Here is an 18,836-nt window from a genome sequence, read left to right on the forward strand (position 1 = left end):
AAACGTTGCTTCCATTTCCAACATCATATCTCTGAGAAGCGGGGTTTTCTGCAATGAATGCAACTAAACTGCGGAATAGACTGGACATCAGGAACCCCCTTCGAGTATCGCTGTCTCCCATCACCCCTCCATGGCACTGTCTTGTTGCAGGAAAACAAGCCCAGGGCTCCCACTGATTCAGCAATATTGGTGTGTTGCAATGATTTTATATGTTCATACGAGGAAAATATGCGGTGTGTTTAATATCAAAAACGTTACTTAAAATGTTATGATACTATTGACTTAAGTGACTTACAATTGACTTATCACTATATTCATGCGAGGAAAATATGTGCTGTGTGTTTAATATTAAATTTGTTAGATAAACCCTTTTAGAAATGAAATTGAGTGTATTAGCCACTTATAAGTGACTGATGGTTGACTTATCACCTATATTCCGGTCGTGATTAACACCCCCTCCCCCCGTCGGCTGGTCCACAAGAAAATTGTAAATATTAAACCGGTCCTCGGTGCAAAAAAGGTTGGGGACCCCTGTAGCTCACGTCCAGGGACCCAGAATGCTGTGTGTGTGGGACTTGCATACAGTAGTGTGTAGTGCTCCAGTGTCTCCCCACATCCCAAATTTATGAACACAGAAAAAAGAACAGTACAGGCACTGTACCAACCTTTTAACCTATTCAAAGATCAATCTCCAATCACCTTAAAATTATGCCTCTTATAATAGCCATTTCCGTCCCAAGAAAAAGGTGTTGCTATCCACTCTATCCATGCCTCTTATCATCTTGTACCCTCAATCGTCTCCTCTCACTCTCCTTCACTCCAAAGAGAAAAGCCCGAGTTCACTCAGCTTGTACTCAGAAGACATGGTCTCTAATCCGGGCAGCATCCTGGTAAATCTCCTCTGCACCCTCTCTAAAGCTCCAATATCATCCTATAATGGGGCGACCAGATCTGAAAACAACGCAGTATTCCAAGTGTGGTCTAACCAGTTTTATAAAGCTGCAACATTACCTCACGACGAAGTAGAGTTCTACGTTAAGGTTCTTACAAGAGCTAAGTTTAGCACCGGTCTTACGATGATAAAACACGTCTACCCCGCGCCGTGAGCATGCGCTGTCGGTTTCGATTCGGACTACAATTCCCAGAATGCACTCGGCTGCCTTCCCTACGCCCTTTTAGAGTCATGTGACAGCGGTTTCCGCGATCACATGATCTGGGGAGAGTGTGCGAAGCGCTGGTGCCTGGCTGGGTGAGTGCATTGGATTGGGGGTGCGCTTCGAGGGTGGGGAGTGAGTGACTTTTCCCTGAACCCCGGATGCAGTGGGTGACTGGTGGGCTACCCTGAGCACCGTCTCCCACTCCAACCACTATGTCAGTGACTTGTCTGGGAAAGCCCGCTGTAGTATTACCAACTGTATTGGGGACCATGGACTAGTAGGACTTAAGGAAACAAGTTAAATAAATTAGCAAAAGAAAAATCAAGGCACGTGCAGTATGACTTGGGTAAATGTAATCTTTGAGGAAAATAGGTAACGGTGCATTATATTTATAAGGCGAATTGGGCAAGTTGCAAGTTCGGAGATGCTTGGTACTATTGTACATGAGTCACAGGAGCTAAACGTACGGTTGTAGAGACGTGTACATGGGTGTTCACTGCAAGAGGTTTCGATATGGGAGCAGGGGTGTCTTGCTGCAGTAGTATAGAGACTTGGTCAGACTGGAGAATAGGGTACAGTTTTGGAGCGCTTCCCAAAGCAGGATATGCATGCTGTAGAGGGGGTGTAGCATAAATTAATTGGACTACCGTGCAGGGAGAGGGTTACGTTGGCTCGGTCTGCTGTTGTTAGGGTGGGGCAGTGGTCCGCAGCCAGGGGAGTGAGTGTTGGTACAGACTCAGAGGGAAGAATGGCCTCACTGCGGACTGCAGCCTTCCTGTGATCTTTGTGAATTCCTGTCAGCATTGCTCAAAACATTTTAAAGAAAAACATTATAGAAGAGGGCGGAGAATGGTAACCTGGGCTGTAGGCGTCACATGCTGAATCACACGATTTCAAGTCAAGTCCCCGAGTTGTCATGTGCTCAGTTCTGCTGAGGAACTGGCCGCAGCGTCACAGGCCCCGGCCCCTAACTACACAGACCGCACAAATGAAACCCACAGGCACGGCGAGTAGATAGAAAAAACACTTTCCCAAGGGTGGAAATGGCTAATACTGGGGAGGGGGCATAATTTAAAGGTGATTAGAGGACAGTATGGGGGGGGGGAATGTCAGGTAAATTTTTTACACAGTGGAGGGTGCATGGAATGCCCTGTCATGGGTGATGGTATAGGCAGATACTTTAGGGGCATTTAAGAAACTCTTAGGTATGTGGGTGATGGAAAACTTGAGGGTTGTTAGGGAGGGAAGGGTTACGTTGATTTTAATGTAGGTTAAGAGGTTAGCACAACATTGTGGGCTGAAGGGCCTGGACTGCTGTTTTGTTCTAAACAAGACAATGAAAAGACAGACTCAGTAACAACATATTAAAACCATTCAAGAATTTGAGTTCATGAAAAAGAAACATTCCATTTGTAGGTAGCATAGTGATTCGCACAATGCTTTACAGTACCAGCCCCCCCCCCCCCCCGGTTCATTTCGCAGCATTGCCTGTAAGGAGTTTGTATGTACTCCTGTGACTGCATAGGTTTGCTTCCAGAGTCCAAAGACGGAGCGATTGGTGGGTTAATTGGTCATTGTAAATTGTCCCATGATTAGGCTAGGATTATACTGGGGGTTACTGGGTGCTGGGGTTTGACATTGTCCCATGATTAGTCTAGAATTTTACTGGGGGTTACTGGGTGGTGCGGTTCGACATTATCCTGTGATTAGGCTAGGATTAGACTGGGGGTTACTGGGTGCTGGGGTTCGAAGGGCTGCACTGCCTATTCCACACTATGTCGATAGATTTTTAAAAATTGCATGTACTCCAAGCTTCAGTAAGCCAGGTTAAATCCTGACCCCTGAACCCAGGTGCTGTATGTGTATGGAGTTTGCATGTTCTCCCTGTGAACGTGTCGGTTAACACCACCCCATGCCCGGGCTTTCTCCCACAATCTCAAATGCATGCGGGTGGCTAGGTTAATTGGCTGCAGTGTGGGGTGTGAGTGAGGGACACAGCCTGGTGCAGTTGAGGACGGTGTGGCGACTGGGTGCTGGATGGTTGCCGTGGGTTCAGTGGAGGGGAGGGGCCTGTAGGTGTGCTGCCTGACTTGCTGTTGTAAAGTTGGGAAATGCCAGTCAATCTGCATGTCAGCAAGTTTCTGTAATTAGGTTCAACAAGAAAAGCAACTGCTTGTGGAAAAAGGATCAGAAAATGTCTTAATACTCAGCAGGTCAGTCAGCATTGGTGGAGAGAGAAACAGTTGAAGTTTGTGTTGCAGACCCTTTGGCAAATTCATGTCCTTAAGACATAGGAGCAGAATTAGGCCATTTGGCCCATCGAGTCTATTCCACCATTTGATCATGGCTGATCCATTTCTCCCTCAACCCCATTCTCCTGCCTTCTCCCTGCACCCTTTCACACTCTGACTTATCCAGAACCTATCAGTCTCCTCCTTAAATACACCCAGTGATTTGGCCTGTACAGTTGTCTGTGGCAACAAATTCCACTGATATACCAACCTCTAGCTAAAGAAATTCCTCCTCATCTTTGTTCTAAACGGGCATCCCTCTATTTTGAGGCTGTGCCTGTTGGTCTAAGACTTCCCCACCAAAGGAAACATTCTCTCCACATCCACTCTGTCTAGGCCTTTCAACGTTTGCTAGGTTTCAAAGAGAACCCCTTCATTCTTCTAAATTCCAGTGAGTAAAGACCAAGAGCCCATTAATTAATCATTCTCATGAACCTCCTCTGAGCCCTTGCGAATGTCAGCACATCCTTCCTTAAAGGGCCCAGTACTCCGAGTGAGGCCTCACCAATGCCTTTTACATCCTTTTATATTCGAGTCCTCTTGAAATGAATGCTAACATTGCTTTCTCCTTCCTCACCACTAACTCAACCTGCAAAGTAACTTATAGGGCATCCTGCACGAGGATTCCCAAATCTCTTTGCACCTTGGATTTTTGAATTTTTGTCAACGTTTAGAAAATAGTCTATGCTTTTATTGCTTCTACCAAAGTGCATGACCTTACACTTTCCAACACTGCGTTCCATGTGCTTAGTTGCCCATTCTTCTAATCTAAGTCCTGCTGCTGTCGACCTGATTCCTCAACAATACACGATTTCTCCACCTATCTTCGTATCATCTACAAACCTGGTCACAAAACCACCTACTTCATTATGCAAAAGCGGTTCAAGCACAGACCCCTATGGAAAGCCACTAGTCACTGGCAGCCAATCTGAAAAGGATCCCTTTATTCCCACTCTGACTCCTGTCAATTGGCTAATGTTCTACTCATGCTAGTACCTTTTCTGTAATATCTTGAGCTGTTAGCTTGTTAAGCAGCCTCATGTGCAGCAACTTGTCAAAGGCCTTCTGGAAATCCAAGTACACAACATCTACCAATTTCCCTTTGTCTTTCATGCTTGTTATTTCTTCAAAGAATTCGAACAGATTTGTCAGGCAAGATTTCCCCTTGAGGAAACCATGCTGACTTTAGCCTACTTTGTCATGTGCCTCCAAGTATCCCAAAACCGCATCCTTAACAATGGGCTCCAACATCTTCCCAACCACTGAGGCCACGCTAACTGGCCTAAAATATCCTTTCTCTGCTGCCTCCTTTCTTGAAGATTGGAGTGATATTTGCAATAGCCTAGTCCTCCAGAACCATGCTAGAATCTATTGATTCTGCACAAGCTCATCAGCAACCTATTTTAGAACTCCACGGTGTAATCTGTCAGGTAAAGGTGACGTATCTACCCTCACACCTTTCAGTTTCCTAAGCACCATCTCCTGAGTAATAGCAACTTCATTCACTTCTGCCCCTTGAACTTCCACCCTACTGCTAGGGTCTTCCACAGTGAAGACTGATGCAAAATACTTATTCAGCTCATCCACCATTTTCTAGTCCCCCCCATTATTATCTCTCCAGCATCATTTTCCAGCAGTCCAATATCTACTCTTGCCCTTCTTTTACACTTTATATATCTGAAAAAAATGTTTGGTATCATTTTTGATATTATTGACTAGCTTATGTTCATATTTCATCTTCCCCACCCCCCCATGGTTTTTTTTTAGCTGCCTTCATTGAATTAAAAAAAATTCTAATCCTCAAACTTCCCACTAATTTTCACTCTATTATATGCCCCTTCTTTTGCTTTTGATGTCTTTGACTTTCCTTGTCAGCCACGGTTGTGTCATCCTGCCTTTAGAATATCTTTGGAAAAGTATCCTGCACGTTCCGAATTGCTCCCAGAAATTCCAGGCATTGCTGCTGTGGTCCGCCCGTGCTGCAGATTTGCTGATAAGTGTTGTCCGGGGTACTGGGACAGTTACTATGTGGCTGTACTCGTGCTTCATCTGGATGATGATGCCTCTGTCAGATCATCAGTATATTATTGTTTGTTATTTTTATTTAGTGGTATGGACTGTGTGGGGGGAGGGGGAAGAGACCAGAACACCCAGAGAAAACCCACGCTCCCCACGAGGAGGATGTACAGACTCCTTACAGAATGACAATGGGATCGAGCGCCGACTCGGAGTACTCCGCCTGTAATACTGTCACAGTCTCCGCTACGACGTGGACTGAGATGCACTGAAAAGCAAATCAGAACAGAATCAGGTTTATTATCACTTGCACCTGTTGTGAGGTTTGTTCTGTGGCAGCAGTACAGTGAAATAGTGATTTATATTATAAATCATCAAGAAATGGGTATCACATTAGAGAGTGCAAAAATAGCAGGGTAGTGTTCATGGGAAATGTGATGGCGGAGGGGATGCATACAGATCACATCAGGGTAATGCAAAAGCAGACATTTCCAGGTACAGCAGCCGTGATGAGGTAGTTTGAGAGATCAAGTGCTCATCTTTAGCATTTGAAAGGCCCATTCAAGAGTTCTGACAGCTGGACAATGCTGCCCTTGAGCCTGGGGGGCGGTGTGTGTTATTTATTCAGAGAGACAGCTCAGTACAGGCCCTTCCGGTCCAATGAGCCAGTGCCACACATTCAAACCCACCTGACCAATCGATCTGCTGGCCTATGGGCCTTTGGAATGTGGGAGGAAACCAGAGCACCCAGAGGAAACCCGCAGGGTCACAGGGAGAATGAACATACAGGAAATGAACCCAAGTCACTGGCACTGCAATTGTATTACGCTGCCATGTTTGTACAGCGGGGAGGGAGAGGAAATGAGAGAGGTCTTCTCTCAGCATAAGGTTTGCGCTGGAGTGTCTTGGCTGCTATTGGAACCCATGATCTCGTGAGAAGTTAGTGGAGCCGTAAAGCACAGGTATACGGCCTTGGGGCCTATCACATCTATGCTGACCCATCTGCACATTTTCTAGCACCTGGCCTGGTGCCAATTCAAGTCGTTGTCCAGCTGCTGTCTAAATTCAGTGAATGTACCTCTTTTCATCACCCATTCGGGCTGTATGTTCCATTCTGAATGAAAGTATATAGCGATTTGGGTGGAGACAGCAGATAGTCGTATTGTCTTCCTTGTTTTTCTATTCTTTTCTTTTCTTTGCCACTCCCAACTCCCTTCCTTTCAGATGCTGAGTGAAACACCTTTGGTTCTGTGGATGGTCGAGTTCTGGAGTCGGACACACTCACCCAGGCTAACCAAGGCTGTTTGTCTGTGTGAGCCAGTGGGCCTTGCACAGGGATGGCCTGCTCTCAGGTCTCAGTGAACAGTGACCAGCAGGGCTGGAGTGAGGACACTCTCCTGCCCAGCTCATCCACCCGCCAGCCAAGGGGCGCCGGGAAGCAAGGAGGGACACCAGCCTATGCAGCTGTCTTCATCGTGGTGAATGCCGCGCTGGGCGCAGGCCTGCTCAACTTCCCCTATGCCTTCTACATGGCAGGAGGAGTGGTGGCTGGCATAGTCCTGCAGATGGTAAGCTGTTCCAATTGTGGTGAGTCCACCTTTACAGACATAGCTCTTCGATCTTTCTTTCCCCGTCTCCTCCAGCACTTTGCCTGCCCTTCAACCTCATCTGGATATTCAGCAAGAAGCTTTTCCATTGGGGAGTTTGGGATTAGCTTGATATCCAATGCCGAGCCAGAGTGACACAATGGTGTAGCAAGCAGAGGCACCTGCTCCTAACTCCAGAGAGCCAGGTTCAATGCTGACTTCAGGTGTTGCCGATGGGAAGTTTACATGCTCTCCCAGTGATCATATGGGCTTTCCCCTGAGTGCTCTGGTGATGTGACCTGTCCACTGTACTTCTGTAGCAGTGACATTTGGAATGGAGTGACATTTGCAATCTTCCATCCTCTGGAACCATCTCAGAACTTAATGACTCTTGGAACGTCATTACTAGTGCCTTCACAATTTTTTCAGTTACTTCTCTCAGAACATTGGGGTATAGTCCGTCTGGGCCAGATGACTTGCCTGTCTTCAGCCCTTTCAGCTTCCCAAGCACCCTGTCCTTAGTGAAGCAACTACTCTCACCTCTGCCCCCGATACACTCAAATTTTTGGCATACTGGTAGTGTCTTCCACAATGAAGACTGATGCAAAATACTTAAGTTTGCCCCCTATTACTAGCTCTCCAGTGGTCCAAATGCATTCTCACCTCTTTTACTCTATATTTCTGAAAAAAACTTTTTCTATCTTATATTATTAGAACCATAGAACCATAGAAACTACAGCACAGAAACAGGCCTTTTGGCCCTTCTTGGCTGTGCCGAACCATTTTCTGCCTAGTCCCACTGACCTGTACATGGACCATATCCCTCCATACACATCCCATCCATGTATCTGTCCAATTTATTTTTAAGTGTTAAAAAAGAACCCGCATTTTCCACCTCATCTGGCAGCTCATTCCATACTCCCACCACCCTCTGTGTGAAGAAGCCCCCCCTAATGTTCCCTTTAAACTTTTCCCCCCTCACCCTTAACCCATGTCCTCTGGTTTTTTTCTCCCCTTGCCTCAGTGGAAAAAGTCTGCTTGCATTCACTCTATCTGTACAGATCGAAAAGGAGGAGGTCCTTGCTGTCTCGAGGAAATTATCTATACCCATCATAATTGTATATACCTCTATCAAATCTCCCCTCATTCTTCTATGCTCCAGGGAATAAAGTCCTAACCTATTCAACCTTTCTCTGTAACTGAGTTTCTCAAGTCCCGGCAACATCCTTGTAAACCTTCTCTGCGCTCTTTCAACCTTATTTATATCCTTCCTGTAATTTGGTGACCAAAACTGAACACAATACTCCAGATTCGGCCTCACCAATGCCTTATACAACCTCATCATAACATTCCAGCTCTTATACTTAATACTTTGATTAATAAAGGCCAATGTACCAGTAGCTCTCTTTACGACCCTATCTACCTGTGACACCACTTTTAGGGAATTTTGTATCTGTATTCCCAGATCCCTCTGTTCCAGTGCACTCCTCAGTGCCTTACCATTAACCCTGTATGTTCTACCTTGGTTTGTCCTTCCAATGTGCAATACCTCACACTTGTCAGTATTAAACTCCATTTGCCATTTTTCAGCCCATTTTTCCAGCTGGTCCAAGTCCCTCTGCAGGCTCTGAAAACCTTCCTCACTGTCTACTACACCTCCAATCTTTGTATCATCAGCAAATTTGCTGATCCAATTTACCACATTATCATCCAGATCATTGATATAGATGACAAATAACAATGGACCCAGCACTGATCCCTGTGGCACACCACTAGTCACAGGCCTCTACTCGGAGAAGCAATTCTCTACTACCACTCTTTGGCTTCTTCCATTGAGCCAATGTCTAATCCAATTTACCACCTCTCCATGTATACCTAGCGACTGAATTTTCCTAACTAACCTCCCATGCGGGACCTTGTCAAAGGCCTTACTGAAGTCCATGTAGACAATATCCACTGTCTTCCCTTCATCCACTTTCCTGGTAACCTCCTCGAAAAACTCCAATAGATTGGTCAAACATGACCTACCACGCACAAAGCCATGTTGACTCTCCCTAATAAGCCCCTGTCTATCCAAATGCTTGTAGATTCTGTCTCTTAGTACTCCCTCCAATAAACTTACCCACTATCGACATTTAGCTTAGTTTTATATCTCATCTTTTCTCTCCTTATGGCTTATTTTAGTTGCTGTTTTTTGGTTTTTAAAAGCTTCTCTCTCCTCTGATTTCCCATTAATTTTTGCTCTTTTATATGCGCTGTCTTTTGCTCTTGTGCTGTCTTTGATTTCCCTTGTCAGTCTCATCTTTAGAATACTTCAGGGTTTATCTATCATGCACTTTTCAAATTGCTCCCAGAAGCTCCAACCATTTCTGTTTTGCTGTTATCCCTTTCAATCAACTTTGGCCAGCTCTTCTCTCAGACCTCTAAATCCCTTTACTCCACTGTAATACTGATACATGGGACTTTAGCTTTCCCTCTCAAATTGCAGAGTGAGTTCTATCATATTATGATCACTGTCTCCTTACGGTTATTTTATCTGAAGCTGCCTAACCAAATGGGAGAACACCCAAACCAGAATTGCTGTTCCCCTAGTGGGCCCACCCACAAGCTGATCTGAAAGCCATCCTCGTAGGGATTCTGCAAATTCCATCTTCCGGTATCCAGCACCAGCCTGATTTTCCCAGTTTACCTGGCTATTGAAATCCCCATGCCTATCGTAATATTGCCCTTTTTACATGCCTTTTTCTGTCTCCTGTTGTATTTTGTAGCTCTCATCCTAGCTACTGTTCAGAGGCCTGTATATAACTGCCCATAATTTCATACCTGCCAATTTGTAACTGTGCTGTAAGGTTATTTCCTTACACTGCGCACATTCAAATATAACATCTCTGCCCTGTATTTGTCACCCTTTTCTATTTTGTCCCCTATGTTACACTGCAACTCATCTTACTGACTGCAATTTTGCCCTATCATCTGCCTGTCCTTCCCTTGAGTCTCACTACACTACTACACAATATTGAACATGAAAGGTCCTTTTACATTTTACATTCTTAACTTTGAAGATATCCTCAAATAGCTGTCAGAGGCAAAAGTGACTGTAAGTATTTGGTTTCTATCTTCCAATTGACTTGCCTCCCTTTCACCAGATTAAAGCCTCACTTATTCGATGGTGTTATGACGTAGTTACAGTACTTGCACAAGTTTGGGATGAGGACAGTTCCACTGCTACCAAGGGCAGCACCTCATGACAAGGGAAATCAGACCAAATGTTCATGATTACAGGGTAACTTTGGTATCGATCGGAAGTCACAGCCCAGTGGCTGGAGACTGGTGGCCCGGAGGTCCAGAGGCCTGTCGTGGAGTTGGAGGGCTATCTATGGGTGGGAGGGAGGGAGGAATTGGGCTGGTTTGACTGTTTGGTTCTTGTCTTCTGTGTTGTCCTGCCAAGCATTGCACACATGGTATGTTGGTGCCAGAATGTATGGTGACACTTACGATCTGCCTCAGCACATCCTTGGGTGTGTTAGTTGTGAAAACGATCTGTATCATTCACCGTATTTTTCAATGTACAGTATACGTAATAAACCTGAATCTGTTACAGAAAACAAATGGGTCCCATGGGATTGGGTGTCAGGTTCCCACCTGATGGGATACAGACAGGTCCCATGGGATTGGGTGTCATGTTCCCACCTGATGGGATACAGACAGGTCCCATGGGGATTGGGTGTCATGTTCCCACCTGATGGGATACAGACAGGTCCTGTGGGGATTGGGTGTCATGTTCCCACCTGATGGGATACAGACAGGTCCTGTGGGGATTGGGTGTCATGTTCCCACCTGATGGGATACAGACAGGTCCTATGGGGATTGGGTGTCATGTTCCCACCTGATGGGATACAGACAGGTCCCATGGGGATTGGGTGTCATGTTCCCACCTGATGGGATACAGACAGGTCCTGTGGGGATTGGATGTCATGTTCCCACCTGATGGGATACAGACAGGTCCTGTGGGGATTGGGTGTCATGTTCCCACCTGATGGGATACAGACAGGTCCTATGGGGATTGGGTGTCATGTTCCCACCTGAGATACAGACAGGTCCCATGGGGATTGAGTGTCATGTTCCTACCTGATGGGATACAGACAGGTCCCATGGGGATTGGGTGGCATGTTCCCACCTGATGGGATACAGACAGGTCCTATGGGGATTGGGTGTCCTGTTCCCATCTGAGATACAGACAGGTCCCATGGGGATTGAGTGTCATGTTCCTACCTGATGGGATACAGACAGGTCCCATGGGGATTGGGTGGCATGTTCCCACCTGATGGGATACAGACAGGTCCTATGGGGATTGGGTGTCCTGTTCCCATCTGAGATACAGACAGATCCCATGGGGATTGGGTGTTGTGTTCCCACCTGAGGGACAGACAGGTCCCATGGAGATTGGGTGTTGTGTTCCCAAATGAGGGACAGACAGGTCCCATGGGGATTGGGTGTTGTGTTCCCACCTGAGGGGCAGACAGGTCCCATGGGGATTGGGTGTCATGTTCCCACCTGATGGGATACAGACAGGTCCCATGGGGATTGGGTGTCATGTTCCCAGCTGATGGGATACAGACAGGTCCCATGGGGATTGGGTGTCATGTTCCCACCTGATGGGATACAGACAGGACCTGTGGGGATTGGCTGTTGTGTTCCCACCTGAGATACAGACAGGTCCTATGGGGATTGGGTGTTGTGTTCCCACCTGATGAGATACCGATAGGTCCTACGGGGATTGGGTGTTGTGTTCCCACCTGAGATACAGACAGGTCTCATGGGGAATGGGTGTCATGTTCCCAGCTGAGATACAGGTCCCATGGGGATTAGGTCCCATGTTCCCACCTGAGATACAGATACGTCCCATGGGGATTGGGTGGCATGTTCTCAGCTGATGAGATACAGACAGGTCCTATGGGGATTGGGTGTCGTTTTCCTACCTGAGATACAGACAGGTCCTATGGGGATTGGGTGTCATTTTCCTACCTGAGATACAGTCAGGTCCCATGGGGATTGGGTGTCATGTTCCTACCTGATGGGATACAGACAGGTCCTATGGGGATTGGGTGTCATGTTCCACCTGAGGGACAGACAGGCCCCATGAGGATTAGGTGTCATGACCCACCTGAGATATAGACAGGTCCCATGGGCATTGGGTGTCATGTTCCCACCTGAGATACAGACAGGTCCTATGAGGATTGGGTGGCATGTTCCTACCTGATGAGATACCGACAGGTCCAATGGGGATTGGGTGATGTGTTCCCACCTGAGATACAGACAGATCTCATGGGGATTGGGTGTCATGTTCCCATCTGAGATACAGACAGGTCCCATGGGGAATGGGTGTCATGTTCCCAGCTGAGATACAGGTCCCATGGGGATTAGGTCCCATGTTCCCACCTGAGATACAGACACGTCCCATGGGGATTCGGTGGCATGTTCTCAGCTGATGAGATACAGACAGGTCCTATGGGGATTGGGTGTTGTGTTCCTACCTGATGAGATACCAACAGGTCCTATGGGGATTGGGTGTTGTGTTCCCACCTGAGATACAGACAGGTCCCATGGGGATTGGGTGGCATGATAAGATACAGTTACAGCTGTCATACCTTGAGGCCAGGTCATATATTACATTTCCAATTGGTGACCATATCTAGCAAACAGATTCTGGAGCATGCTACTCCCACAGATGTCTCTGGGTCACTCTGCAGGATGGACAAAGCATGGTTCTCTGGCAGTCTCATTTTCACCATGGACGTCCAGTCCCTGTACACATCCATTCCCCATCAGGGGGGCCTTAAAGTTCTTCGAATTTTTGTAGACAACAGACCCAACCTGTTCTGTGCCACCACTACTCTCCTCCATCTAGTGGTCCTCACTCTTTATAATTTCTCCTTCAGCTCCTCCCAGTTCTAACAAACAAAATGTGTAGCCATGGGCACTTGCATGGGTTCCAGCTATGTCTGCCTTTTTGTCAGCTACGTGGAACAGTCCCTTTTCCAAGCCTACATTCTATCGTTCCCCAGCTTTTCCTATGCTACATTAATGACTGTATTGGGGCTGTTCCCTGAACCCATGCTGAACTTCATCCACTTTGCCTCCAACTTCCACCCTACCCTCAAATTTACCTGGTCCACTTCCAACACCTCCCTTTCCTTTCTCGATCTCTGTGTCTCTAGCTCTGGAGATAGTTTATCTGCTGATATCTTTAATAAACGCACTGATTCTCACATCTTCTTGGACTATTCCTCTCCCCACCTTGACACTTGTAAAAATGCCATCTCCTTCTCTCAATTCCTCTGTCTCAGCCGCACCTCATCTTCGGATGTGACTTTTCATCCAGAAGTAATGTGATGTCCTCCTCCTCCAAAGAAATGGCTTTCCTTCTTCCACTATCAAAGCTGCCCTCAACTGCATCTCTTCCATTTTACATACATTTGCCCTCACCCATCCTCTGACCGCCCAAACTGGGATAGAGTTCCTCTTGCCCTCACCTACTACCCCAATGGCTTCTGCATCCAGCACATAATTCTTGGTAACATCCTCCATCTCCAGTGGGATCCCACCACCAAGCACATCTTTCCCTCCCTCCACTCTCTGCTTTCTGCAGGGATTGCTCCCTATGCGACTCCCTTGTCCATTTATCCCTCCTCACTGATCTCCTTCCTGACACTTGCCCTTGCAAGCAGAACAGCGGAACAAGTGCTACACCTTCCCCTACACCACCTCCCTCACTACCCTTCAGGGCCACAAACAGGCCTTCCAGGTGAGGTGACACTTCACCTGTGAGTCTGTTGGCGTCATATACTGTGTCTGGTGCTCCTGGTGTGGTCTCCTGTATATTGGTGAGACCCTACGTAGGTAGGGAGAATACTTCACTGAGCACCTACGCTCCATCAGCCAGAAAAAGCGGAATCTCCTGGTGGCCAACCATTTCAATTCTCCTTCCCATTCTCTTTCCAACATGTCAAAAGTTTAATTATCATTAGTACAGCTGAATGAGAGAGTGTTCCTCTGAGGCCAAAGTGTAAATCATCTAAAGTAGCAAGCAAACAATCAAAAATAGCAAATCATCATGTCAGTCTCTGCTGTCACAACAAGGGCACACTCAGGTTGGAGGAACAACACCTTATATTCCATCTGGGTCACCTCCAACCTGATGGCATGAATTGAATTGAATTGACTTTATTTCTTACCTCCTTCACATACCTGAGGAGTAAAAATCTTTACCTTACGTCTCCATCTAAATGTGCAATTATAGTAATTTATAATAAAAAGAACAGTCAACGTAGTGTAGAGTACACTCAAATCAACGTGAGTTAATCGGTCTGATGGCCTGGTGGAAGAAGCTGTCCGGGAGCCTGTTAGTCCTGGCTTTTATGCTGTGGTACCCTTTCCCAGATGGTAGCAGCTGGAATGGGTTGTGGTTGGGGTGACTCAGGTCCCCAGTGATCCTACGGGCCCTTTTTACACATCTGTCTTTGTAAACGTCCTGAATCATGGGAAATTCATAACTACAGATGTGCTGGGCTGTCCACACCACTCTCTGCAGAGTCCTGTGATTGAGGGAGGTACAGTTCCCATACCAGGCAGTGATGCAGCCAGTCAGGATGCTCTCAATTGTGCCCCTGTAGAAAGTCCTTAGGATTTGGGGACTCATATCAAATTTTCTCAACCATCTGAGGTGAAAGAGGTGCTGTTGTGCTTTTTTCACGACACAGCTGGTGTGTACAGACCACATGAGGTCCTCGGTAATGTGGATGCCGGGGAACTTGAAGCTGTTTACCCTCTCAACCCCAGATCCATTGATGTCAATGGGGGTTAGCCCGTCTCCATTCCTCCTGTAATCCACAACCAGCTCCTTTGTTTTTTGCAACATTGAGGGAGAGGCTGTTTTCTTGACACCACTGTGTCAAAGAGATGATTTCTTCCCTGTAGACCACCTCGTTATTGTTTGAGATAGTGTCGTCGGCAAATTTAATTAGCAGATTAGAGCTGTGGACGGCAATACTGTCATGGGTAAACGGAGTAATGGAGGGGATTTAGTACACAGCCCTGAGGGGCTCCTGTAGTGAGAGTCAGAGGGCTGGAAGTGAGGGAGTCCACTCTTGCAACCTGCCGGCAATCTGACAGGAACACAGGATCCAGCTGCATAAGGCAGGGTCAAGGTCAAGGCCTCTGAGCTTCTTGTTGAGCCTGGATGGAACTATGGTGTTGAATGCTGAACTGTAGTCCAAGAACAGCATTCTCACATAAGCATCCTCCTTTTCCAGATGTGTGAGGACAGTGTGTAGAGCAATGGCTAATGCGTCATCTGTCGATCAGTTTTGTCGGTAGGTGAATTGTAGGGTGTCCAGTTTGGGTGGTAGCAAGCTGCAGATGTGGACGCAATTTCATGAAGTTCCGGTAATTAATCTCTTCCCCCACCTCATTCCTGTTTTTCCCCTCTCACCTTGTCTCCTTACCTACTGATCACCTCTCCCTGGTGCTCCACCCACTTCCCTCCACACCCCCCCCCCCCAACTCTAGCCTAATCACAGGACACTTTACAATGACCACCCAGAGGAAACCCTCGCATTCCCGGGCGGGAACGTAGACTTCTTAACAGATGACGTTGGAATCGAACTCTGAACTCCGATGCCCTGAGGTGTAATTGCGTGGTGCTCACTGCTACGGCAGCTTGCCGCCCAGGAAGGGTTGCAACAACGGCATCAGCTACGGTTCCGCTCCTTGTACTTGGTGCTGAAGGCTTTTGTGTCCATTTCGTTGATGCCCCTAAACACATGGTGGCCTCGTGATCTTTTGACCTTGGATGTTACTCCATCACCTGTCTCCTTGGCAGTCTGGATTTAGATTTATTTATTAGATGTACGTCAAAACGTGGTGAAATGCATCACTGGCATTAACAACCAATGCAGCCTGGGGGAAGCTCACAAGTGCCCCCACGCATTCCAGTGCCAATGTAGCATGCCCACCAGATTTTGCAGAGTACAACAAAACAGAACAGACCAAGAAATAAAGCAACGACGGTCAACAAAAGGCCCATTGCTCCTTCCCTCCCACCCACCAAAGTCTTTGGCTGACATAGCTTCGTTTCCCCCCTCCACAGGGATCACTCCTCCATGGCTACCTGGTCCATTCACTCTTCCTTCCCCAGGCACTCTCCTATTACTGCAACCACTTCACAAGCGGAAGGCCCAGCCCAGCACAGGAGGATTTGACTGTGTATCTACAACTAAAGGACAAGGGACGCTCCTTTGATAACAATGTGCACATTTTGGACAGGGAAGGCAGGTGGTCTGAAAGAAGGCATCTTTGTCAAACCGGAAAACCCATCCCTGGACAGAGGGGGTGGGGTACAACACCACCTATCGGCTACTTACAATGCAGACCGAACATGTCTACACTGGCATCTCCACAATAGTTCACATCTCCATTCAGGAAAAGATAGGACTAATGACCCTCTCATTACCTCTATGACTCTCAAGTGATTACTGTTCCTTTCAACAACTCAGAGTTTATAAACTGGAAAACTGCTCACCATGGATCAGAACTGAAGAAGCCTCTCAGATGAGGGGCGAAATGTCTTCGCAACAAAACAGCAAGTCCAGCTGCCTTGATTCACTACAGCTTGATATACAATGACTTCCTTAGACATAAATGCTATTTTTATAAAAAAATATGCATAAAGGCTAACAAAAACAATGCGCAAACTAATCCAAACTGTGCAATAAGAAGTAATTCTGAGAATGTGTGTTCTAAAGAGTCTTTAGAGTGAGTCTATAGGTGGTAAAATCAGTTCAGAGTAGTTGTGAATGAAATTAGCCGTGCTGGTTCAGGAGCCTGATGGGATTAATGCGAGAGGGGAAAGGGGGTCTGAGGAACGTGTTTCCCACAGAGTGGGGGTGCGGGAATATATGGGATGTGCTGCCAGAAGTGGGAGGTGGACTACTTAGAACTACAATGTTTTAAAAGTATTTAGACTAGTACTTTGATCGGAGAGGTTTCGAGGGAGGTGGGACAAGTACTGGCAAGTGGGACCCACTTAATTAGGTATCTGGGTGAGCTGGACCAAGGGGCTCATTTCTCTAATGTATAGCTCTGTGACTATTAATGTACAGTCTGCTGTTGTGTGCTGCACTTTCTGGGCTAGGTCTTAGAACTTAAACCCTGTGGTTCAGGAAAGAGTGCAGCCAGCCGCCAGTGGTCCCCTGGCCTTGTGTCAGTCTCTGCCTTCAGCACAGTGGGAAGACAATAAAATATTAGGCCATTCAGCCCATCAAGTCTGCTCTACCATTCCATCACGGCAGATTTATTATCCTTCTCCCTATAAAACGTCATCTTGGATTCCCCCACTGGCATATTAAGGGCAACCCACCCACTGCACCTGCACGTCTTTGGTTTTGTGGGAGGAAACCAGAACACGCAGGGAAACCCGCCCAGACACAGGAAGAATGTGCACACTCTATGCAGTCAGCACCCTGGGTGAGGATCTCACCCAGGCCGCTGCAGCTCTGAGGCAGTGGCTGTGTAGTTGGGCCTCTGTGCACATGCCAACTCCAGCCCCTAAAGCTTTTGGAGAAACTTTGGTGTAATGGGGTGGAAGTAGGTAACAGAGGTAACTGGTTTACTGTTGCTACATAAAACCAGAAGGGCATAGGAGCAGAATTAGGCTGTTCAGCCCATTGAGTCTGCTCTGCTATTTGATCAAGGCTCATTTATTATCCCTCACAGTCCCATTCCCCTTGCCTTTTCCCAGTAACCTTTGACATCTTACTAATCAAGAACATCAATGCCTGCTTTAAATGTACCCAATGAATTGGCTTCCACAGGTTCACCACCTTCTAGCTAAAAAAAAATTCCTCCTCATCTCTCCTTACAGTCTGAGGCTGTGTTCCCTGGTCTTAGATTCCTCCACTATAGGAAGCGTCCTCTCCATGCCAACACACATCAAAGTTAAATTTCTCCACACCAGCACTATCTAGGCCTTTCAATATCCAACAGGTTTCAGTGAGTACAGGTCCAGGGCCATCAAAGAGCCTTCACACCTTAATGCTTTCATCCCAAGATCATTCTCATGAACTTCCACTGGACCTTTGTATGCACAGTACATTGAAAAGCTTTTATTTAATGGTCTGCCAGCCATAACTACATTAAGGAAGTACTAAAGGCAAAACAATACAGAATATGCGATGGCATTACAGGTACAGCAAAAGTGCGAGGGCATTATGAGGTAGAGTTTATTTTTGATTATTCTACCAGTGAAAATGGCATCACAGAATTGAAGTAAGTTGCAGAATTAGTCGGCTCCATCATGGGTACTAGTCTCCATCGTATCCAAGACACGTTAAAGGAGTGCTATTTCTGTTTCAGCAGTAATTTTACCTTAACTGCTTATTACATATGTATACATACAGTGACATGTAAAATTTTGGGCACCCTGGTCAAAATTTCTGTCACTGTGAATAGTTAAGTGAGTAGATGAACTGATCTCCAAAAGTCATAAAGTTAAAGATGAAACATTCTTTTCAACATTTTAAGCAAGATTAGTGTATTATTTTTGTTTTGTACAATTTTAGAGTGGAAAAAAAGGAAAGGAGCACCATGCAAAAGTTTGGGCACCGCAAGAGATTTGAGCTCTCAGATAACTTTTACCAAGGTCTCAGACCTTAATTAGCTTGTTAGGGCTATGGCTTGTTCACAGTCATTGTTAGGAAAGGCCAAGTGATGCAAATTTCAAAGCTTTA

General features: G+C 46.5%; 1 protein-coding gene across 1 annotated transcript in view; it reads left to right on the forward strand.

Moving 5' to 3' along the window:
- Positions 1 to 1,153: 1,153 nt before the first annotated feature.
- slc38a7 (solute carrier family 38 member 7) overlaps positions 1,154 to 18,836 on the forward strand; it is a 56,278-nt gene continuing 38,595 nt past the window's right edge. Inside the window, exons 1-2 of the mRNA XM_063066588.1 lie at positions 1,154 to 1,249; positions 6,689 to 7,032. Of these exons, the coding sequence (XP_062922658.1) occupies positions 6,802 to 7,032 (231 nt within the window). The 5' untranslated portion in view covers positions 1,154 to 1,249; positions 6,689 to 6,801. The remainder of the gene's footprint in view (positions 1,250 to 6,688; positions 7,033 to 18,836) is intronic.

The sequence above is a fragment of the Mobula hypostoma genome, chromosome 14 (assembly GCF_963921235.1).
Source record: "Mobula hypostoma chromosome 14, sMobHyp1.1, whole genome shotgun sequence".
In the NCBI taxonomy this organism is placed as follows: domain Eukaryota; kingdom Metazoa; phylum Chordata; class Chondrichthyes; order Myliobatiformes; family Myliobatidae; genus Mobula; species Mobula hypostoma.